This window comes from Tyto alba, unplaced genomic scaffold, assembly GCF_018691265.1.
Source record: "Tyto alba isolate M040663 unplaced genomic scaffold, T.alba_DEE_v4.0 Super-Scaffold_23, whole genome shotgun sequence".
Lineage (NCBI taxonomy): Eukaryota > Metazoa > Chordata > Aves > Strigiformes > Tytonidae > Tyto > Tyto alba.
The window spans coordinates 18,236,597-18,261,873 of NW_024881297.1; the positions used below are offsets into that span (position 1 = coordinate 18,236,597).

The 25,277-nt window shown below is 40.5% G+C and overlaps 1 protein-coding gene across 2 annotated transcripts in view; it reads left to right on the forward strand.

Annotated features, from left to right (window-relative positions):
- Positions 1-20,895: 20,895 nt before the first annotated feature.
- The window catches only part of ANKRD50 (ankyrin repeat domain 50), a 43,716-nt gene continuing 39,334 nt past the window's right edge, over positions 20,896-25,277 (forward strand). Inside the window, exons 1-2 of one of the 2 annotated variants that reach the window (XM_032997613.2) lie at positions 20,896-21,047; positions 22,109-23,383. In XM_032997613.2, the coding sequence (XP_032853504.1) occupies positions 22,905-23,383 (479 nt within the window). In that variant the 5' untranslated portion in view covers positions 20,896-21,047; positions 22,109-22,904. Of the gene's footprint in view, positions 21,112-22,108; positions 23,384-25,277 lie in introns of both variants that reach the window. The other variant, XM_032997614.2, reaches the window with a different exon arrangement.

Below are 25,277 nucleotides of genomic sequence, written 5' to 3' on the forward strand. Positions count from 1 at the left end.
TCACATGTTTTGAATAGTACCATTGCACTTTGTCTTTGCCATCAGTCCTTCCCCTGGAATATCTCACTCCCTGAATGCTATGTCAACATATGGAAAGCTGCTTCTAATTTGAATTTGAGGTAACCTAATCAAAGAAAGATGGAAGCCGACAAAGTAGTGGCTGGTGGCTCCTGCCATGTAAGTGCAGATACTGCAGATACCCTTGCTGTGACTCCCACCAGCACCCAGCCACCCAAAAGGTGCTGAGTGGCACCCGTCTGCAGCAGGCCTTGAAAGGCATCTGCCACACCACCACCAAAAAAATGCTGTAAGGCAGCCAGGGCAAGGGGAAACCCACAGGCTGGGGGAGGTTCCAGTAGGAGAGAAGGGAATGAGCACTGAGATGCTTATCTTGGCTGTCTGAACCTGGAGGACCTACCAAACCAGCCTGTCTTCAGCTAATTGCATCCCTCCATGCCTAGAATATTTCTATTAGGAAAGAGATGACCTGATGCTTTTGGTGACTGCCAGGGAAGGCTGACCCTCCTTTATGTGTACAGAGCTACAGCAGCCCAAGGGCTCAACCTTCCCAAGATCCGATCATACGCACAAGAGGTACAACGGAGTGCTCTGCCTCCTGCTTATGTATTCCCCTGGCTTTGGCTACAGCCCTGCAAGTAGGGTCAGTGAAGGAGCACGTCATGCCTCCTGCTGTCCTCTGAGATGCAATTAAAGTAATTCTTGCTAATTTTCTGATTTCACAGGGTAGATTCAGGCAGCCAAAGAATGAGAAGCAATGCCATATGATATATAATCTGTCCTCTTCAACCTGCCAGATAGGACTTCTGAAAAAGTAATGTGACTATTCCTCATGCGGAGTTTCTTTTTGAGATACATCAGCAATTTTTTGAATCAAAAGGTAGTAATTTCAGTGAGGAATACCTCCTCTTTTCTGAATACAGTAATTATGTTAAAGAGCAAATGTTCGCTTAAAAAAGAGTCTAATCATTGATATTTCAGTCAGGCATTTCTGAAAATGAAAGACCACGTTTGCAAGAGCACTTGGGAACATAGAAGCTTAAATGGACGTCTAATGAATTCACAGAAACTCCAAAGCAAGCAGGTAACTAACAAGCAGAAGAAATTTTACCCGTTCCACTTTGGATTCACTCGTATCTTTTAAATTCTACAAAATTTTTTGAAAACCTTAGATAATACGAAAAACCCAATTCTTCTTTTGACATAAGTCAGTAATACACCTGCATCTGGTTTACATCATGTACAGGACATGACTTTCTTGAGTTAACCCTTCTAGTGATTATTTGAAAATTGATTGAGAATGTGATTTGTCAGGCAGTTTCTCAATAGGATGCAGAAATGTAAACCATTTAGATCTTTCTAGAAATATTTTAATCTATGTTTTATAATTTTCCTTTTTACTGCTTTTTAAAAAGAAACATTCAGGCGTCTTTACTTTTATTGTGCTCCTGCAAATTACCACAACGCTGCTTGAAACAGTTCATGGCTTTTAATTTATTCCTCATGGCAAAATTCCAACTTGTAATATAAATATTTTTTTAAAATTGCAGGTTTAGAAACCTGAACAATATTTTGGTTGACATATTGACTGACCAAAGATGAGATATGTCTTGCAATAGATGTTTAATTTGGTCCTTTCACATAAGCTATTCAGTATAATCTCTGAAGCTGGAAGCCATACAGAAGGGTACATATGAAAATCTGTAATACTAATTACTTATTTATGCTGCCAGTGAAAAAGCTAAACTGATTAACTTGCATTCTGTTGTGACTCTTTGAATTTTCATATTTAATATCCTCTTTAAGTTACTCTAAATTTGAGGTAGAGTTAAGGCCTAAAGCTTGTTCTTACACCTCTGAGTATGTAATACTTCACTTCAGTGGAGCCATGTGTAGAATATAATGCAATTTATTGACAGAAGGATTATTAAAGTCAAACTTTAACTGTCTTAGTCATATTCAAGACTTGCTTCTGTAGACAGAGAAGAACAGCCATTCTCTGATATGTTTTTTTGGAATCTCAAAACACATTTTTTTTTTTTTTTTTTTTTTACTTTTCCAGTGGACTTTCCAGTATGCCCCAGGAAGATATAAAAGAGCTCAAGTACTGGTAATATATAATTCCTATGAGCCTGTAATCTTAATTCATTTCTTATGTGATCATAGGTATTCAGACATACTTCTGTAAAGTGAAACTTTATAATGCTGCAGGAACAAGACAGGACAAATGGAAAGAAGGAAGGGAATTTTGCGTTATTCCCTGGGGATTCTTTTCATCCTGGAAAAGGGATTTGCACCATATAATAGCATTAAATCACCTGTCCCTGCAAGTAAACTCATAAAACTCAGACTATTAGCAATGGAGATTGTAGACATTAAAATAAATGGAAAGAAAAGATTTCTTTTTTAAAATTATTCAGTTAAATGTAACAAAATTGCTGTAAAATAACCTGTCTGAAATATTTTGTCCCATGCTATGCAAAGTGTCAAGGCAGAAAAGGATCATTATTTCTATGAATTCCTACTCATTTAGCTGTACAGGGCTCTTTCTCAGGAAGAAAGTGCTTCTCCTTGGCAGATGGTAGTCTTTACCCGTCCTTTACCCCTTAAAAACTGCTGGGTATAACTGTACTAGTAAAGCTTGTCTTATGACAGCTAACATTTATATTGGTTTAGCAAGCTCTTTTCACTATTGCATTTCACAAAATGTCATTCTATGATACACTTACTAGAATTAAAGATTGGCTACTATTTAAAAAAAAGCTGGTAGATCTAATGATGGTGTAAGAAATCTAATAGTTAGAAGCTTAATTCACATGCTACACAGTAACAAGTGGATTCAGATCTTCAGGGAAAAAGCAAACAGAAGATTTAAGTATGATCTTGAAATCCTGGAAATGTAAAGATCTAAAGATATTTATCTCGGGAACCACTGTCAAGCCAGTAAGTCACATTAAAAAATTATTTCAGAGCAAGTTTAATTTTCAAATGGAGAAAATGAAGCAATTCTTAAACTAAAGTTCTTTAAAATGCATCTATCATTCTTCTATATATGGCTGTAGATTAGATATCCCTGGATGGTTGCTTGATATTATGTAATTACATGTTTCTTCAGCCTTATCTTCAAATACTTTATTCACACTGAAACTGGGGAGTATGTTTTGCTGCTTGCCTTGAAAGAGGAAGTATATTTCTGAAATTATGTATCTTATTCCTACTGAGGCTTCCTAAGACAAGCATGTTCCATGTAATCAGGGAATCTTCGTGTATATATATGTGCCTCTTCCCAGTTCATCACTTGTGAATCCATTTGCCACTTCTACTCTTCCATCAGATCTGATATAGAGCCCTAGAAATGAAGTGTTCTTGCAGGTTCTGTGGAAATAGCAAATAAAGTATTAGTGTCTGTGCTGAAGGAAGGGCTACAGTGTGAACTGAAACCCAGATAGATTCACATGGGAGAAACATGAATATCTAGCTCATGAGGAAGCCTTTAATTGTTTATTTCATTTTATTAGAAAGCAGAGCCATAAGAAACCATGTTTTCTTCTTCTGTTGCTTTAATATATGTGCAGTTAGAGAGTTGATTAAAGTATTAAACTCCTCATTTGCAAAGCATGTAGGTCTCTGCCACTTCAGAGTCATCCAGAGCATACCAGCTATTGCTCTGACTGGAGGTGATAGCTTTGCATTCCAACCCTGTCCCCTACGGTGAAAAAGGGTTTGGAAGAAAGTGTTTTTTCAAAGACAATGGAAAATTTTTGTGGAAGACTGTAGGTACAAGAACACCTGTGCCATCAGATGAGTAGATATAGCGATCTGAAAGATAGATAGTTGTAACTGAGATGTGACATAATACCTACAGTTATCTGTAGTGATCAGTTGTGGAGGATTCCTTAGTGTGGTTTACTCTCACTGTGCAGACCAGCACAACTGGGACAAATTAAATGTACGAGGTTTTGATGAATATAAGAGGGTAACTCATTCTCTGAGGTTTCATTCTTCTCTCCTGCCTTCTACTCTGACTATGCATTTTGCTTCAAAGGCTGCAGGAATGTTGTGATTGATTTGCTTCCAGATGTTTGATTTAAAGCCTTTTCCCCCAGTAACTAGCAATACTAACGAGGCTTAAAAGAAGACATCAGCATGTCCTGGAAGTACTTGACTGGTTTCCTGATCATTTTTTTTTTTTTAATAAATGGGTTATAGAACGCTTTCTTGGAAAATGTGGAGTCTTCTAACACTAAATCTATGTCCAGTCAAATAATTCTTTCTTTCTAAGAATTAAACATACATGTCATCACTGAGCAGCCAACCAGACACAAGTTAACAAAAAAATTGTGAGCAAATATTGCCATACCACTACCTGATGTTAGATACTATATATAAAACCTTAAATATAGAGGCTGCCTTCTTACCTACAGGTGTATTTTTCTGGACACAGCTATTTGCATGGGACAGGACTCACATCGGTGAGAAACAGAAAGTTGATTCTACTACAGAGAGCTGAATTTTTAAGAATGTGACTAAGCACTTTACATGCTTAAAATACTTCATATTCATGAATAACCATAAATATGTTCAGGGCTAACAAGGTTATAAATGTACACATTTTTATACCCTTCCCAGACTGAAATGTGTGTGGGGGTAAACAACAGTTTTGTTCCTCTGACCCCCTATGATCTATTCAGAAAGTGCCAAACAACTTTCATTGCATCCTAGAGGTGCAAAGACAACTGAGAAAACTGATGCTGGATGTGTGTTCAGAGGTGCAACTGTCCTTTCGCAAGTATTTCTGTCACAGTCAGCTGTACTATTGACACAATGCAAGGGTGGTTTTCTTCCAGAGCAGACTTAAAGTTATAAAGATTACTGCATTCCACTCACAGTGGACTTGAGGAAATCTTGCACATATTCTTGTGCTAGTTCTGTTGCATTCACTGATGGTCAGTGTCCTTCTCATTACTGCAGCCTTATCCATGTAATTCTGATAGATTTAGGATGTGCGTGGCTCATGGGATCTGTCCAGTCTCCTGATGTCATCACCAGAACTATTTTATCTTAAGTCTCATCTGCTTCCCCGACCAAAGCCTGTTCCTGTCATGGTTGGTGTAATCAAGTCATGGACCACTGGCTACTTCTGACTGGTGTTGTCACATTATATTAGGACAAGGTTCATGAAAAATACTGAATGGAAATATTACTCCAAGAAAGTGAGACACAAAGAGTTGACGAGCAAGTAACAAACCTTTACTATGTTTCCTTTTCTGCAATTTAAGTGATAGGCATTTTGAAATGTCATCACCAAGAACCTGTTGTTTCATAGTTTAAAAATAAATTATTTTGACAACTCACCTGAAAAGTCTCAGCAATGGTTTATCAGAGAGAACTCTGTTCAGATATGATTTCTGCATAGAGGTAGCGAGAATACTTTCTGATCTTCTGGCGGCCTGACATTTCAGACCACTTACCACTAAAAGCAGTGGACTAAGATCCCTGGCTAAAGTTAAGTAAGCATGTTCCTGCTCATGTTTATGGATGTAGACCCATTTAAACCGCATGAAGAGCTGGATCAATGCTTTAATCGTGGTTAGGTATGTAACAAGAGCAGGAGTCTTTGCATGGGAAGCAAGCTGTCTTGAATTGCCAAAAGTAGTGCCTGAGTTTTATCTGAATCAGACCGTTAGTCCCCGTTTTCTTTCCAACACCTCACTCCAGACCTGCGCAAAAAATAAACTCTAAGCCTTACATATCAAGATTTCTTTTAGATTTTTCTTGGATACCATGAAGTAATTTTATTTTTTTTTGTTGCCTTTGGGTTCAACATAAGGAGTAGTCCCACTCGGCATCTGTCAAACTATTTCCCTTGTAGAAATCTGAAGGGCTGTTACCCAAAATTCTCTTCACACTTTTACACAGCTCTGCACTTGTCCTTGCCTCCTAGAAATAATGATTGATTTAGAGGGCCAGTTCCATGCTCTGTGTTTAATTAAAGCCTACACTGTCCTCCTTTTCACTATACTGTCTTCCATGTCCCAGAACTCTTTACAGAGCATACAATTGGTGTTGTAATTAAAGCCCCCCATTTCAGGATCTTGTTTCTTAATGTTATTAACCATGCTTTTTCACCTTTAGAATACAGCTTTGCAAATTCATTCATGTCCTTTAGTAGAGACTTCACATTTCCCTAGCAAGGCTTCCTAATTTTTCTCCCTTCTTGATTTTATGACTGCTTAGTGTTCTTAGGCATATTAACAGCATTGGCACAGTGCTCTTGCCCAGACACCCCTGTAGCAGGCCTGCCTGCCATTTTATGACCATAAAAACCACCTTTCCAGATATTCCTGTGTTTAGCTTCTCTATAATTCATCAAAATGTTTGCCTAGATCCATAACAGTAGTCATAGACTTCCTAGGCCCATGTTTTTTAAAAATGTCCCTGCTTTTGATGCTGTACTGCTGTATCACGCCTTACTGAACTGCATACCCTTAGCATTTTCTGCTGGGATATACTTATGCTTACCAGCATCTATTTAATAAAGGAGTGTTGGTGTTCACTGAGTGCTGGTTCATACATATTCTTCAATTTTGCAATGCTGATATGGGTATGTTAAAGGACACTCATTATTAAGCAAAGATTTGCTGGTTAATAATCTTTTTTCTTTACCAAGCAGTTCATAAAGTTTTCCTATTCATATTGTTAATAGACCATGACAGAACAAATTTGATATTAAGTGAAGCTTTAAAGGGCTTCAAATTTCAATGAAGATTCATAGCATTTTATGTATGAATATATTTAATATGCATAAATCTGAATAGATGCATATGCTAAATACCAAAAGAAAAACACTTCTGCTTTAAGGATCTACTTTTTAATAGGTGTCTAAATCAACCATAGTATCTTCAGTACAGGTAGTATTTCATAAGTAACCCGGGTTCTCATAGGCAGACATCTTTGTCTGGTAGATAAGGATGCATTAAATTTCTGTCTGCATAGTTTCCTCTGGCACGAATAGACATACATGCTTGCAAATGCCAGATCTATCTCCAGAGACAAATATGCCCAGAGTTATTTAGGGTACACAGCCAGATCCAAAAACTTCTGTGTGAACCTCATGTTCAGCTTTAAAGACACTGGTTGTCCAACAGGACTCTGAGACTACCCACTTGTACAGTTAGACGTGTGAGTACGGATTAAAGCAGAGAGGCTACTGAAACATGGCTCTATCTAAAATATGCAAGTGGAAGCTTGAAAATTAGCTGCAGGTTACTGCAGGCTAATGCTGCCGTTCTTCAAAATTAACTCCACAAAGAGGTCTTAAAATGCCAATTTTAATGTGAAACTGTTATAAAAAATTGCATTTATGGTATTTCTTTATATATTTTCAGACCACCACTCTGAGCATGACTAGTGTAGCTTAATCCATTTTTCATCCATTTTCCTCTTTGTTTTCTGTAATCTGGCCCATACTTCAGTATGGGGAAAAATACTTGGAGTAACACCATCCCCTCTGCTTCAAATTCTACTTTAAATGAATCACCTGTTTAATGCAGCAAAAAGAACAAAAACAATAATGGATGTAAATGTTGACAAATTTGAAATGCATCAGAAAGCCTTCTTCTCAGAGCATCCTATAATTTTAAAAAACTAAAAAATTATACTGTGTGGTTGACAATTTCAATTTTTCTCCCTTGACTTGCTGAGAGGGGGCTTTTCTAATTGCAATGAGCACAGCTCAAATGATCTGAAACTGATTAAAACAAAAGAAAAATTAGTTTTATTTCACTAATTTAAATGAAATATTGGAAATACAAAAATCCTACATAGGAGAAACCAGATTTAAATTAGCATAGATGCTATTAGTAATAGAATTTAATTTTGTAACTCACTGACAAATGGGAATCATGCTTACTTATTAACTCAGCAGGATTTAGTCCAATGCTAAACAATATTATTTGATGTGTATGTTCTATATATTGACAACTTCAGGGTGTGGTTTGAATAAACTGAACTGTCATAATGTAGTATTTTTTAAAAGAAATGCTGTTTATAATTTTTTTAAGCCTGACACAGAAGAAGCTTCAGTGACTGTGGCACAATGTCTGTATTCATGACTGTTTCTCAAAAATAATGGCTAACTGATTTTTTTCTGGGTGAAATAATTGAAAAGTACCGAACAACTGTGAAAAACAACATGACTGAGATTCTAGCTTCTGTGGGATTTTGCTTCTGTAGCTACTGTAATTAATATTATGCAGTCATTAGGATTAAATGGAAATGTCACATTGATATTATTCTTGAAGTAGATTTTCACAAAGGTGACAATGTGCCTTGCTTACCAACCAGCATGATGACAGCCATTATATTTTATTTTTTGTGGCGACTGTGTGGTCCAAATTTTCTGTGCTCCTAGGAACAGCAGCAACATGTGTTTGAGTCATCTGGCTATGTAATCAGAACATGAACATAATTATACACACGCACGCACTCCTGACTCCACACACACGAGGCCTGCTCCTGCTGCGCTCTCCCTGTGGCACCGCCGGCCACCTCCCAGGCCAGGGGCTGCTCCTACACTGGGGTCCTGCCCTGTTGTGGAGCTGGAACCGGTTCCAGTTCACACACAAGCTACGGAAAATCTGCGCCCAGGTTCCTAAAGTACTTGCGTTGCATTGTCCTAACTCCACTTGTGCTCATTATCCCTCTCCCTCCCTGATGCTGTGTATAAAAACAGGCATTAGCTTCTGTGTACTTAGGAATCTGATTCCCTGAGTTGACTGCAATTCTAATATAGTTAATAATGTTCCTCAGAAAGCTGAATTACCCAGCTAATTAATATACATTTATAGCGACATAATATTGAAGCTGTCAGTCAGCATTCAGTGATGTTGTATTTATTAAAAATTTACACTGGTTTTGCATTTTCTGCTCGGCTTAAAATGGTGATTGTTTTAGTTTTGTTTTGTTTTCTTAACTGCACAGCTTCTACTAATCTACTTGTCATTAAGAGTACCAATGCAAATCCTTCCTTTCTGATTTGGATGGCAGTTTCAGAATTGTCTGTACATACAGTGCAAACAAATTTTGCCTTTTCAATATCAACCGCCTACCTCCTGAGCATCTGATTAATCCATCTAATCCATGGCATTCAAAAAATACCTATTGCCACAGTGTAATTAAATTTCCCGATTAAATATAATTTGATTTCATTTGGAGGGAATTACTCTTCATGGTGTGGGTGGATCTCAAGGAGTGTTTAGAATAATCAAGCTAGCTACTTAACAAGCTAGTAGGGGATTTAGTGGTTGTAACCTTCTGTTAAGAATGCAGTCAAAATGCTAAAGAACATAACCAGCCCATGCACATGGTTAAGATGCATGGCTTAAACGAGAAGAAAATGTAAGTATGAAATGACTGAAATAATATTTCTACTAAATGACAGCATAGAGTCTTGCTAGATGATAAAAGTGGGACAACTGCTGTGATTGCCACCACACTGGTACACTCCTCCCATCTGACCTTGGTTTATGTCAGTAGGATTATAAAGCAGTTGATACACAAGTGCTATGACCTACAGTAATAAGACTGAATTTGTAGTAAAATACTTAATCCTCTTCCACTGAATTTAATGCTGTGAATATAGTACAAGAGAAAACATGGACAAGTCTAAAACTCCTTGAAAACAGCCACTTGACTATTCACTTTTCTTAAAACTGTTGCAAAGTAGAAAGTGTCTACTTGACTTTCAGTGATTTCTGAAAGCTGGAACACTTGTCAAAGGAGGGAAACAATTATTGGTTTTCCATCATGGCAATGACGTTAATTAGTGTCTTAACATGGGTAGTTCATACAGTGGTTTGATATGGGGACATAATTTATCATTCTTAATTAGAAAGTCATTGAATTTATTTTCTGGTTTTTTTCTGATAAAACCTGACAGAACTTCTGATAAACCTGGCTTTAATATGTTCATTTTGATTTATTCTAACAGTAATAGTGATTATGCTCTTGATTAGCGGTCAAAGGGGAAGAAAATAAATACATGCTAAAAACTGCAGCAAAACACGGCAGATATGGTAACAGAGTCATAGCCACCAAACATTCTTACCACTTGAGAAATACAAATTGACCTGAAAATAGTTGCAAAAGTATTTTAAAATGAGACTCCCAGCAATGAGGTTGAAAAGCTGTTGATGTCATGAATATGTAAGTGATTTCTAGCAACATTTGCAGCATGTCTATCTGCTACATAGGCAGGTCCCTCAGTCTTCTCCAGACTACTTTCAGTCCTCTCAATCATAGTAAGATTGTCTTTGCCATGGTGACTAAATGACTTTTTCCTGTGTATGGCAAGGTATTACCCTCTTGCTGCCCTCCTGTTTCACTTCATTGAGTCTCCAGTGAGACACTAAAGGTTCCCCCTCTTCTGGCGCTGAGAACTATTCCCCAGTCCTTAGTTAATACATATACAGGCAGACACAGCTCCAAGAATTCCCACCGCTGTGACTATGTCACAGGAAGCAGAATTTACCTTTCACCAGAAAATACAGAAATCCCTTTAGTCCCTGCACTTCCCCAGTAATTCACACCTGCCTCCCACCCAGATAACTTAAGCTGTGGAAGCTTCAGGACTCCATTTATCATCTCTCCCTCTTCTCATTTGCTAGATAGCTAAAGTTATCTACACCTCCTTCTGCCTGAGTCCCATCACCCACTTAATCCATTTAAGTCCTTCTATTATTTTTTCTTCTGCTAAATCCTCAGCTTCACAGTCCTATGTACCATCCCTTAATATTTCTAAGTATATTCAGCACTAAGGCACCAGAGTGTTCTTGCTAAGACTCAGTAGAGCCAGCAGAGACAATTTATCTTCTGCCCTTTGTCTGCTGCTTACAACTATGTCACAGAATGGACTTTGTGCTTTTCTTCCACTCTTCCTGCAGGTCCAGGATCACAGGAATTCACCTACAAGGAGGTGAATAGGTCAGACTGGTAGTCTGTTTAGTTTAATATATCATTTTCAACACAGACTAGTATTAATTTTTCAGATGAATGGTATCATCAAATTAATTTTTTTCTCTTTCAACCTCAATTCCTTTTGTATTTTTTTAGACTTTTTTAATATTAATTCCTTTCAAGAGAAAGCTAAAATTGTAACATGAGTCTTGCTCTACATCTAAATATCCTTTAATCCTTTTGGGCAGTGTATTCCATAGTCATAAACCATCTGCTGCATAAACCAGGTCTTCATCTCTTCTCACAGATTTCAATTTCATTGTCTGCTTCGTAAGACTGTTAACAGGATTTTATGACAATGACGCACTCATGGCAACAACCTATACCCAAACCCTTTGAGCTTTAAAGATGTGACCTGGATCTTGACTTCAGTTCGGATCTGTGCAGTGTTCTAATGCAATGCAGAAAAGTCAGGTTATTTGGTAATGAAAGTTGAACAGCAGCAGATAGTGAACAGTAAGATATTCAGTAATGTATCATCACCCTCATTGCTGCTGAAGAGCTGTTTCACAGCCATCATCACGTTTGTTTTCCAGGTTCCCGGTACAATGACTGGTCCAAAACAAACGCCGCTGAAATCCAAACTACTTTGGAAAAGTTTGTGTGTCTCGACTTAGGAAAATGTTCTCCCATTTACTTTAAAAGAGGGTATTTGTAGAAGCTGTTGCTGTCATTGGTATTACTACCACTATTTAGGTTGTGGTAGCTTACCGCACACCCCAAAGGCACAGAAAAGAATAATATCCTGCTCTGACTGTTGTTTCTGTGGAGGAAAGCTACCTGCATTTTCTAGTTCATACTGCAGTGTTTAATGCAGCTCTATCTGTATCTTCACTGATGCTATCCACGTATCTGCAGGCACTGCCCTTCGGAGAACAGTGGGGTTGGTGAATCTCTACATATACCATTTAATATCCAAAGTTAGTATCTGCACTGAATCAATTTTATGTACTTTCTGAATGCAAAGCATAAGTAAACCACGTGACTTCTGTGTTCAGTAGGTGCAGAAAAATCTAATTTTACTATTATGACGTGCCAAGCTAAATTTTAGCTCGTAAACCACAACTTTTGTCACACTGGAAAACAGCAAGTGGAAAAGTTAGTTGCTTTGATACAAGTCTTCTCTTCCAGTATGCATCTAAAGTTTTGAGTTCATTTTTCTGTGTTGTTTGAGGAAACATACTTTGATTCATTTCTTTTTGTTCCCTTTATAAAATGAATTATTTTTGATTTTTAAATCCATTAGAATAGATAGTCTGGGAGATGAAAAACAGAGTTTCTTATTTAGGGGAAGTGAATGAGATTCTGCTTATCAAAGGACATTAATGATCAAACTAAATTCACTTCCACACAAAATGCAAATGCTATTTTTCAATCAACATTAATTTATCTTTCTCATTTTATTTTCGAAGTCTAATAAGACATTTCTAGGAATATATTTTAGCTTCCTCTTCTAGATTCAGAAGATCTGCAATCAATCTAAGCAAACTAATCCAAAATGCACTCTAAAAATTCCTAATCTCAGTATGTATTTTCTCTGTTTAGAAATGTGGTAGAAAAGGACTAATCAAGTGATTTCACAGATGCAGTGAAACAAATAAAAAAAGAAATCTCTCGTAACTTTATTCTTGTTGATTATTCATGACAAATTGTAATTTCATTTTCTAAGCGTCTACAGCATTTTAGTGGCCCCAGCCTGTAAAAAAGAAGTTTATATTACAGGGGTTTTTAGGATTATGTTGATTATCTGTATTTACTAACTTTGTAACTGTAAAAATAGTTCTACAAACAATGGGTATGACTCTTCAAATAGACCTCAGTGCAGCGATGGAAGGTGTTGAAGCAGTGTTTTACCTTTTTTCTTCCCTGCCTTAGCCTGGGCAGGGCAAAGGCCAGAGCTGCCCTGTGAATCTCTGAGCAATGCTGCCAGCGAGGGCCACCAAGACAGCCCTGAGCTTGCTCTCTTCTGCTCCTGGCTCCTCCAGCACTCTTGAGGAGCCGCCCTACGTGCTCTGTGTTACTTGAGTGTCCTCATAAGAAAGAAGGATCTGTATTTGCTATTTTAAGCATGTCTTATGTTAAGGAATAAAGATAGGCATGATTGCATTCCATATCATTTTCCAAAATGCTGATACTTCTGGAAGCTTAGCTTATAGATAAAGCCAAATTTGCATTTGATAGATGTAGTAGTCTTGCAGCTAATGCAATGAATGCTAGAACGCCCACCCAGCTTCAGGTCAAGCAAGCTGCTCCCTGTTTGGGTGAAGTTTGTTTAAAAAGACAGACAAAGTCAAATTCTGCCACTTTCTCACTTCTAAAATGATGAATTGCAGAGCACCCACAAATTTAGAGGAATAGCACAAGTGCAACAGTGAGTGCCTACTGACCTGGGAATTCTGTCAAACGGGCAGCCTGCCTGCATAAGGATTTCAGTGTAACATTTGATATGCATGAATTCACAAATAACAAGAAACTGTCTTGAGACAGGGTAAACTACGTGGAGAGAAAATGAGTTAAATTGACTCTTTATAGTATATCAGCATGACTTCTTGCATAAAAGCCTATGAGCTACTATAGGCTTAGGGCAGAAGTTTGGAAGAGCATATACAGCAAAAAGTATTTTGGTTATTTATTGCTTACAGTTAGCCTGGATAGTTCACGCTGATTCAATGACACATCGGTCAAATTTAGCCAGTTAGAGCAAGTTTATGGCTATCTTGTGTTACTGAAGGGGTACAAAATATTCTGGCAAATCTTGCTTTAGCTTGCCATTTGACCAAGCATAAGAAAGGAGATAGGAAAGATTTACTATTTTTATTGTACTGATGGGGAAATAGAAGCAGGTAAGGTGACACGAGTTGCTCAAGATCACAGAGCAGGTCAAGGCAAGCATTCAGACACTGCTTGTAACACAGAATGATGAAAACAGTGAGATTAGATGAGGAATATATAGTATGTACTTAAGCTATTTGCACACAAAATTTCCAAAGTTTACAGTTTATTAATTTCTCACATAAATCAAATATTTTGTTAATTTCACTAAGTTTATACAAAATCTTGTTCCAGCATAAAGTCTTCTGTTATTGTAGTAATTCTGATTATTCATGTAAGTGTTATATTCTTAGGCATCTGATTATCTTTTTCATACCCAGTCTGAGAATGATACTGAAGATATTTCTTGTCCAACTCACATAAAAAGTCACTTTCTTGATTTCATTTTCTCTTATGTCTTACTGCGGCAGACTTTTTCTTTCCACTCCATAGATGTTTTCATGCCATCATTTAATGACATTTAAAGTCCTCCTAGTTCCTCATACGTTTTCCTCCAACAGAACTAGTTATCAACTGCAGTGTCTGTTTTCCAGAATATTATACTTTACTATTAATTTTGACTGGCCATCTGCATTGTCAACTATTATGAAACAGAATGGTAATGTTATACCATAAATCATATTGCGCAAATACTGGGTAACATGTTACCTCAAGATAGGAGGAAGCTGAAGTATATTCATGTTCCTGTATATGCAGCAATATTCAAGGTTAGAATGACATAGGCTGGACAGACTATAGGACTCCAGAGCGCTGCATCAACACGCATTTCTTAGACACTAAAACCAGTAGTTTTGAATTTTTTTTTGTTTGTTTAGCTGCCTAAAAATTGTAATGCATTTTCCAGATACCCAGCTAAACCCATGCCCAGTAAGTATCAGTGGTTGAGCATCAATTATTAAATAGAAGATTCATCTCTTTCCAGTTCTGTGCAGATGCATATTTGTGCATATATGTAGTAAGAAAAAGATGCTGCAGCAAATCTTGAGCGCCAGTGCCTGGGGTTTTGCCCAAAAGGCATAAAAGTGTCTCCTAGTCTCCTGGCTAAATTTAGTGTGCAATCCCAGTGCCTGCATTGGGAGGATGGTGCTCTCGTGTCAAGAGGAAGAAAAAGGCTACTCCAGAAGCAACTCAGAGCATTTAAACCTGCATCCTATTTTGAATAGCCATCTGGAGAAGTGTTTTTCTTGACAGTGTAGTGGTGATAAGCAATTGTACTACTAGGGTGATAGTATGATATAGTAGATATAATCACAGTTATAACTACACATGATACAAAAGATACCAGTCATTCATATAATTATGGTATCTGCAATACTGCTGCTGTGTTTCACTGGTTTTGGCAGCTCAGCTTGGCTGTACTTTGATGTATTACTTCTTGCTGGTGCTCCAGCTCGCGTGGACCTACCAGCCCTGCCTCTTTGCTCCTGTGCTGTGGAGGAGGGTGAGCTGCCAGCCGGGAAGTGCCTCTTCCCACCCACGATCTCTTCCAGGCATGGGCAGCAGGTCTTTTGAGTTTGTCTCTACTCCGTTTCTAAGTTACAAAATGACCATCCACCATTTCTAGGGTATTTGATGCCCCTATGTATCTGTACAAAGGACGAGGCTATGTGGATGCAAACCCCCCCTCCCTTCCCTTTTCTATGGCTACGGGACAGATGCCGTTATTTGAAAGAGGGCACAGATCCTGGCCCTTGATTATCAAGGAGCAGATAATTGCCTTTTCTAGCCCAAAGCCCAGTAGCCATTTTTCTACCAAAGTGCAACTAGAATATGTTGTGGTGGCAGTTCTGTAATGACCTAGAAATTAATGCTGTCAGCCTGGAAATGGGAACAATTTCCTTTTCAGGGCGAATGAGAATACAGCTCCCTCTTCTCCTGGCCAAGTGTTCCAGCTACCACATTATCCTATCCAGGATCTTTTGTTTAATTTTGCTTCAGCTCAATCATTCTTGTGTCCTTTGTTCACAGAGATCCAGTTTCAATAGATGGGATAGATAGTACACCTACCCAAATTACTGGGTAATGAGGAAGGCTTGAGGAAGGAGCTGAAAGGAACTATTATACTTCCTAGCTATATTCTTATGTAAAAGAACACTATTGCCTTCATCTATTGAAAATCACAATGATGAGGGGAAGTGCCTGATAACTAGGGAAAAAAAAAAAATAGCATTATGTTTCTTTTTAAAAAAGGCAAAAAGGAGCATGCGGGGAACTAGATGGTCAGCTTCACCTCAGTTTCTGAGGAGCTCATGAAGCACATCCTCCTGTAGCCCATTCCCAAGTATGTGACACAGTCATCAGGTTGACTGACTGTGCAGATGATGAGCAAGTGGTGAATGTGACCTAACCAGACCCTAGCACGGCTTTTGACATCCCCTGTAGCATTCTCATTTAGGAGCTGAGGAATCGTGGCCTGGAGGAATGGATGATCAGGTGGGTTGCAAAGGTGCTGCACATTTTGGTTCAGAGAACGGCAACTAGTGGCGCAACGTCCCTGTGGCAACCAGCCACTTGTGTGGAGGGGCTCCAAGATCAATACTGGGGGCTGACATTTTCCAGCACGTTTATTGCTAGCCTGGATGACGACACAGTGCAACTTGCACTACACAGCAGAAGTCACTGGCATGGCAAACAGCAAGCTTCAGTCCAGAGGGAGCTTGCTGAATTTCAAAACCGGGCCTGCAGCAACCTGAAGTTCCATGAGGAGTGGTGCAGAGCTCTGCGTGGGACTGAGCAACCCCAGGCATCTCCCCAGGCTGGGAGGCAACCAGTGGAGCAGCAGCCCTGCCGAAAGGGACCACAAACACTGCAGGGCGTGCCAGGCCGAACACGGGCTGCCCACGTCCAGGACTTCCAGATGATTTTGTGGAGACATCTTACATGATTCTGAAGGGCCCAAGATGAAATCGCCCTAGACAGATTTTTTGGGACTGAGACCTGAAACACCAGTATCAGAGATACGCCTTTGCCTAAATATTTCATGTGATAATACTTCCACTATTTGCCTGAGAAATTATAAAACGTTTATGCTGATGTTCTTACGTTATACTAAGTTTACACTATCTTTATTTACTATCAACTTCACTAATTTTACCTCTCAGAGAATGAAAGTATCTGAATTAATACACAATTATGCATGAAAATCAGTAACTTAAAGTTAGAAAAATGACTACTACGTGTTTAAGTAGATAATGACGCCTCAGGCCCACCCTTGCAAAACATTTAGTTTTTGAATGTGAGTCACTGCCTACCAGAGGCTTTACCAAAGACATCACAAGCTCGCAAGGATTTGCAGCTCCCCTCCCTTCGCACGCAGAGCCGGCTCCGAACGGGATGGAACGTGCGTGCACCTGGATGGTGGGACCTGCAGCAGGCCTGAGTCATGCACGAAACAGAAGAGAGAGGAATGGAGAACAGGGCTCCAAACTGCATACAAAGCAAACAAAAGTTTACATATGCATAGGACGGCTCAGGTTTTGATGACTTTAAGTATCAGCCTCCTGCTGCTGCTTTTCTCATTGTAATCAATTACGTTCTCTTGCCCATCAGGATTGACTACTTTCATATCCAAATAACATCATATTGAAACTGTTAAGATAATTGGAAAAGACATAATAGTATTTTCTAGTATTCTGAAGAAGATGCAGCAAATCATTTAGAAAGCATAACAGATTTTTGTTTAGCGCACCCGCTCAGGTTTTTCAATGTCACCACAGACTTTGTAACGTTACAACTTTTCGTGCTAAATGTTTATTCTGATTTTCTTGGCCTTAAGTAGTATAACACTGCACATAAAACCATGCATGACACAAACCTCCCATCGCATTTTAAAACCAGGTGCTGCAACATGGCTCAGGTTAAACAGGAAGGTTACCACAGCTTCAGACCACTGAAGCTAAACGAAGAGAGAGGGCTTATTCAGGTAGGAAATTTTGATCTCTTTCATCTTCTTTTTGTCTCTTTCAGGTTTTATCTGTCAGTCTTGTAGCCTGCAAGGTTTCATCCAATTATATCGTGGTTGGTTTGCTATGTCCAACTAACTTATACAAAACCACAAAATAAGGTTTGGTTCTTATCCTGATATTGTCTCATTAACTACAACATTGCACAATTGTATCAGTAATATCTGACCCTTAGCTATAATAATTCACCAGGATGATGTCATCTAAGCTGTCATGTTATATATAGGAGGTACTATGCAAATAAACTTGATAACAAAATGCCTTCCTTGCTTTTGAAGGTTGACTTCAGGGTCTTAGTTTTTTGTGTACAGATGAAAGATCCCAGCCTAAGCGGCTGTGCCTCTTACTTCATGACAATCTCATTTTTTTAACCCTTTGAACTTTTTAAAGGATTTTTCTTTTTTTTTTTTTTTAGAAAGAATAATTTATCATTGAAAGTGTCTATATACTTTTGCTTCCTAATAGTAGTTCGGGGGGGTCAAACCAAGGCCACTATCAACCTTCACCTTTAGGTCATACATACATCCTTGTAGAAAGAAGTGCGCAGGTCATATTTTGGATCTTGCAATATTTTGCCTTCTTTTGAACAAAAGACTAAAAATCCTACCAGTGATAAGGGTATGATTATATTGTAGGCCTGCTGCAATTTTCTCCTACTTCTACTCCCCCCGACCTTTCCTTTTCCTTCTTCCCCTTGTCATTCCCACAAGTATTTAATACTCCTCATGTTAGCTGTAGAAGTGATATCCTGAAGGAAGCTTTGTTCAGGTGCAGTACCCACAAGTTAGTTTTGTGGGGGTCGTTATTCTGTGTCCTCTGTCCCATGCTAAAATCAAATTATTGTCATCTGGGTAAAGGATGTATGTATTAGCATGGAAAGATTAATATTTTCACAATTATCTAGAAATCCATCATGATTACACTTAAATATCTCTGATTTTAGCAAACCATGCTATTATTTCTCCTGTTGTGGTATATTCATATCGGATATTGTGAAATCTGACAGCACCTTTTCATGTAAATTGGGTTTTCATTTGTGTCTTGGTCCTCAGAAAAGCAGAAGCTGAACCTTCCCCTGTGTCTCACCATTGTCCAATTTCACCCTTTGTGTTTTTCTGTTTTTTTTTGGTTTTGTTGTTGTTGGTTTTTTTCACCCCCTGGGTCATTCACTAGTCTAATGTTTAAGATGTGTCTCTTAAGGTGTTGAAGCTGCAATTATTACTTGTAGGATTTTTACACTTTTTTTCCCTCTGTCACCCTCTGTTTTGTCTCCAGCTGACTAAGCTGACCAGACCTGCAATTCCATCACTCCAAATATTATCTCTATTCCTTTACTGTTTAAAAAAAAAAAAAAAAAAAAAAAAAAAAAGATTTTACGGTTCAGTCTCTTGGAACCTGTATTAGCATCAGTTTTGGAAGTCTTGAGTTTCTGCATTTCAAAAATGGAAGGGAGGTACCGCTGGGGAATAAAAAAAAAAAGCCTAGAGAAGACTATTTGCCTAAAGTGTATGGTTAAAAAATCCCATCCAAATAAGAAAGCTTAAAAAAAAAAAAAAAAAAGCAAAACAAAACAACCACGTAACTTTTTCTTACTACTAATCTTATTTCTCTTTCTCCCCCACTCCCAATTGCTTTGCAAATTTGTAATTCACTGCTTCCAAAGGTTCTTCAAACTTGTTCTACTGGTTTTCAAAGCAGGCAGACTTGTTTTTCTAAGCTCTTCAGTATACCAACTGAATTTATTTAATTTTTCATTTTGCTCTCTACAAAGAATCTCAGGACGCTCCTTGAAGGGCCCTAAATCACTCTTGTATCATATGGATATATTCAGTGTGTACTCCACAATACTTTAATTACCTGGTATATGAAACCATACAGAGCCGTGCTAAAACGAAGGCAGTATTTAGTAATCATAAAGACCTTGATCCAACAGTTAATGGAAAAGTGCCTTATCATAAATAATGCACTCAGCTCCAAGGGGAGCAAATTTTAATGAAAATCCTTCCTTGACATCACACAGCCCAAATAAAGGAGAGCTCTCCATTTCTTGTCATGGGTGGAAGGGGCTTCACAGGGACCTCCAAGAAGTGTCCAGGAACAAGTTCTACCCCGATTTTTTCCGTATTCTGGTCCACCTTTCCAACGATTTGTAGGGATCCACACATTGTAAAGCTCGAGGGTCACTATAATGGCGTGGTGTACGAGATGGGTGCGGGCTGCTCCGTTTGCCCCTGGCTATAGCTGAGCCCTGGTGCTCTCTGCAGCCTTGGAAAAATGATTTTTGCTTGCATCCATCACCAGAAGAGTGGAGGGGGGAGGGCAGAACGCTTAAAATTGATGCACATTATTTTGTGAGGCCGCGCTTCCTCTGTCGTGTAGTGAAATTCTGTCCGAAATGGGCCAGTTCGAGGCAAAATGAGAAAATGCAACGGTGTGGAAAATAAAATAAAGGGGAGGAAAGCTATTAGGCCTGTGCTTGGTTAAAAAAGAAGACAACAAGGTCTTTCGTTAGAGGGCCCGCGCACGGTTTCTCCCCCGGAGTTGGGCTCTGACACAAGGCGTCCCGGGGCGGATTAAACGGCTGCTTTTTCTCTGACCAGAACCTTTACTTTTCAAGTTCTGCTGCTCTCGGGCCGAGCCAGGAAGGAAGGAAGGCCCGGGCCCCCCCTTCCGCCCCGGCCGCGGGCCCGGGCCCGGCCCGCCGCCCCCCGAGGCGCTCGGTGCGGCCGAGCCGCGCTGCCGCCCCCTGCAGGGCCGCGCCGGGAGGCGCTGAGGGCGGGGAAGGGGCCGCCGGGCGCTGAGGGCGGGCGGCGGGGACCGGGACAAAGCCGGGGGCGGCGGCGGGGACCGGGCGGGGTGGCGGAGCGGGAGGTGTGGGGGGGTGTCGTTTCACCCGGCTCCGCGCCGCCCCGTCTCCCTCCGCCTTAGGACTACTTCGCTCCAGATGTCGGGCGGCATCGGCCCCCACCCCCGCCGCCGCCGCACGCGCTGGGGAGGAAGGGGGCGTGGCGGGAGCCGGAGGGGGCGTGGCGGGGCGTGGCCGGGCGGAGGGGGGCGAGGGCGGCGCGGCGGCCGGTGCCAAACGGGCTGAGGCAGCTGCGGCCCTGGCACGGCGGCGCCTGGAGGAAGAGGTGGGGCGCGCCGTGCCGCGCCGTGCCGCGCCGTGCCGCGCCGCCGCGGGCAGGGACCGGAGCGGCAGCCGGCGGGGCGACGGCGGAGGTGAGCGAGCAGCGGCGGGGAGGCCCCTCGGCCGGCGGCGGCTGGGCTGTACCTGCCGCCCGAGGTGGGCAGGGGGCTGACACCGCGGTGCGGGGCTGGAGGGGGTGAGGCGGTGGTGTTGGGGGCGGGGGGCGTTTGTCTGGTTGCGGAGTGCCGGGGTGGGGGTGCGGTGCCCGGGATCTTTGTGCGGAGCCCGGGGTGTGTGTGTGTGTGTGTGTGTGTGTGTGCGCGCAGGGGGAGGGGAGCGGGGACAGGGCGTGTGTGCTCCGCGCCGGGGGGATGAGAAGCAGATGAAGGGCGGGCGGCGACGGGGGAGCTGCCCAGCTGCTCGCTTGACTCGGGGTGGGGAGAGGTGGGGGGGGTTCAGAGGGAGCTGCTGGGGCTGCCTGGGCGCTGCCAAAGTGACTTTCCAGCCGTGTGTGTGTGTGTGTGCGCCTCGGCTGAAAAGAAACCCGAGCGTGGGGTTAAAGCCCGGGATAAAAGGGGTTTTGTTTGGGGCGAGGGGGTCCCGGTGGCGGCGGAGGGGAGGGGAGCGGTGACAGGGGCGGCGAGGAGGCGGCGGGGGTGTTAAACCGTGACCCCGGAGCCCGCCGGGCGCCCCGCTGCCGGCGAGCGTGAACAAAGAAGTGTGCAAAGAGCCGGCGGCTGCTCTCCCGTGTGATATAAACTTCCCCCAAAACCCAAACCGAAAACAGCCCGCGGCCGGCGGTAGAAAAATTGGGTGAAGAGAGAATTCGGTGGTGAAGCCTTGTTAGGAAGCGTGTTTCGATGATGAAGGGGTATAGTCGGTTCTCCTCGGGAGAAAACTCAAGACTTAGGGCTCCTGGTGTTCTGAGGCCACTGTCATGTCTGTTTGTTGGGATTTGTGATGTTTTTTTTATATGAGGCTAATCGTACCTTGTAACAACAAATTTCTTTGAAGCGGCTTTTTAGATTGATTTAATAGCATAAGCACAAATAAAGAATAAGAGCCCTTGTCTTTGCTCTTTGTTGTCTGCATTTGCAATTGACTGAATTATGACTTGCATGTAGGGTTAAAAGTACTGTCTACTTTATTTCAGAGCTCTAGGGGAAGATGTTGTCTCTTCTGACATCTTGCGATTGAGATACCTGAGAACAGGTTCAGTAAGAATCCAAGTTCCTGAAGAAGACGCTTACGAATGTATTGAAATAAGAAGCTGTAAACATTTTTTTTCCCTGTCTGTACTGCATAAGAAAGCATAATCTGAAGCACTTCTCAAACACTTGCCCAGATGTATGAAGACTGCAAAGCTTGGTGTCCAAACTGACTGTTCCTTAGCAAGTGGTACTTATCCCCATTTGTGGTATGTATATAGTACTGTGAAGAAAAATTGCTTTCCCTATAAAATTCCCAGAAGGAACACTTTATTATGGACAGCTTTTTCTGGATGTATATCCAGAGAGATTAATGCCTAGAGTTGAAAGGCGTTTAGTATACACTGAAAAGCTGGCTTCCCCTCAGTTTTTCCAGATGTATTGTCTCTCCTGTATACTGGGATCACACACAACTGAGTAAACTACAGATGCAGCCATGGAGCTGTATGAACTTTTGAGCCATATGAGAAGTATTGTTGAGAGTTGGTACCAGACACCACTTCATGATGTCAGCTGAACTGTGATTGTGCTATGCTAATCATAATAACGCATACAAATGGAGTGACACCCTTCCTGGGAAGAGGCTGTTAAGTTTTACGAGAAAGGTTAACTGATGACCATAACCCTTCAAGTTCCATGCAGAAGACTTTTTCTGTGCAAGATGAATGCGTATCTCCCCACTCTGAGATGTTGAAGGTGTACTGCTGCTTATGACAAATCCAAGAAAAGAAGCTTTACAAAATGGCTCAAACCAGCTTGCTGCAGGGAAAACAGTTTTACTGTAGGGAGTGGGTTTTCCACAAGCTTCAGCACTGCCTCCAGGAGAAAGCTAACTGCAGCAGCAGTGCTGCCAACAAACCATCTCTTGTAGCAAATTCTGGGAATAATACCGGTGTTGTCTCTGGGAAAGGAGCTGCCTGGGGTGTATTGTTGGTAGGAGGGCCCGGTAGTGGGAAGACGGCTCTCTGTACTGAGTTACTGTGGCCAAGCTCACCTGCAAACCTGCAGAGAGGCTTACATCGTCAGGCTCTAGCCTTCCATTTCTGCAGGGCCCAAGACTCTGACACACTGTGTGTTGGAGGGTTTATTAGAGGTTTAGTTACACAAATCTGCCGCAGTGGACTGATCCAGGGATATGAGGACAAACTAAGAGATCCGGCTATTCAAAGTCTCTTGCAACCTGGGGAATGTGAGAGGAACCCTGCTGAAGCATTTAAAAGGTAAAAAACAAATTAAAAAAACCCTATCCATAATAAAACCCAAATAAAAACAATGCTGCCTTCTGTTTAGGTCTTCCTTCAGAAGAGTCTATGATGTAGACAGTTTAAAGCATGTTTGTTTCATGGCTTGTTACCTCTGTTAGAGCTTGCAGACCTACCATGGAAAAACCTAAATTTGTCCTTATAGCTGACATAAATAAATATTTACCTTTTAAACAAAATTTATTATTAATGGTGAATTTATTTACATCTGTGTATTAATACCCTCAGTTGTAACTGGTGTTTTGGAAAGACTTTAAAGTAATTGACTTCAGAGTGGAAGATACCAGTCGGTGGCCTTCGTGTGTCATAAAGATAGGGCAGTTGTCCTTCATAGATCTGAAACAGACCTTATAGAACACTTGCAAAAGCTTCCAGTATCGTGCTCTGTCTGAAAGGAAACTGGACTAATGGATCTCTGGGTCTGATCCAGCACATTGGTTTTATGTTTGTCTAAAAATATGTGGTAGGAAAATGTCAATTAACTCCTTATGTTACTTCTCACAACATGCACAGATTATGTCACATCTTTATTGCTACTTAGAAGTACTCCAAAGTGTTAAGCGGATCAGAAATTTATCAAGAGGGCTTACCCTGCTCCTTAGAAGGCTTTTCAACTAAGATGCGTGAAAATATTTATTGTTTTTACTCTGTGTTCCCTATCAAACCCAAGTCCCTTCAGCATGTCACTGAGAATTTTGTTTCTGTAAGAATACTAGTCTGTATGTAAGCATGTATATCCATAGATCACTTAGAACAATGTGCTATCTTGAGCACAGTCTTCACAAGCATGTGTCTACTGCTCTTTATTCCTTTGGATCCCAATGAAGGAAAATTGAGAAAGGATAAGGCTTGTTTCTAGCAACAGAGCTTCAATTGATTGTGTTGCCAGTATAGAACTTGTCTGGAATATTAGTTAAACTGAAGTTCTTTAGTATTGTGTAGTGATGGAACTTTTTGTGGTACTTAAGGTTTTATTGGATGATGTTTGAAATACAAAAAAAATTCCTGTCTCTTATCTTTTTTTTTTTTTGTCATTTTTCCTGACTACTGAGACTGGGTAAACAAGTACTGAGAGTGAACTGTAGTGGTTGCTCATATTGTCATGGTGGTGTAAAAGAGTCTTCCAGTTCTGATGGCTGTTACGTCCTTGCCCACTGAATAAACAGGATGCATGTCTATATTGTTCTCAGTGTAGTATCTTAAAACAAATAGTCTACATGAAGACTAATTCTGGATTTTTTTTGTGTGTTGCTAAGTGAAGATGGAACTTCTAGCAGCTATTAAGGTCCCAATTTCAGAAGTATTAAGCCCTCTCAATTTCAAATGACTAAAAATTGGGTGAAAATAAGTGTCTATAAATGGAATAGCAGAATGGCAATCTAGCTTTAGGCAGTCTCAAAATCATGGAAATGGATTAATCTGGTGAAAGAGAGCCCATTTATGTTTAAAAGTCTATTATAAGGAAATCTTACTAGTTTAGTACAGGCATATTTTCTCTCAGAGCTGGAATCCTTCTCGGTTATAAACATGATTGCCTTACTCCAAAGAAGAAAAGTTAGGTAAATGTCTTTAGAGAAGAGTGCAGTATAGAACTATAAATGATACTTGCAAGTTACTCAGCTTTTTAGTTAAGACTGCTTTATTAATGTGGGGTTTAATGATGGGCTGTTGTGAGTATTAGGTCAATATAGAGGGTTCTTGGGTTTGTACTGGGAAAAGAAAATATGACCCGACATCTGGTACTAGTCTTTCCTTTCTCAAGTTTTGCAGCAGTGATTATGCATTCTTACAGTTATGCTAAAAATACTTATGTTGTAGTACAACAGCATCAATTAAGGAGATTTTCTTTTTT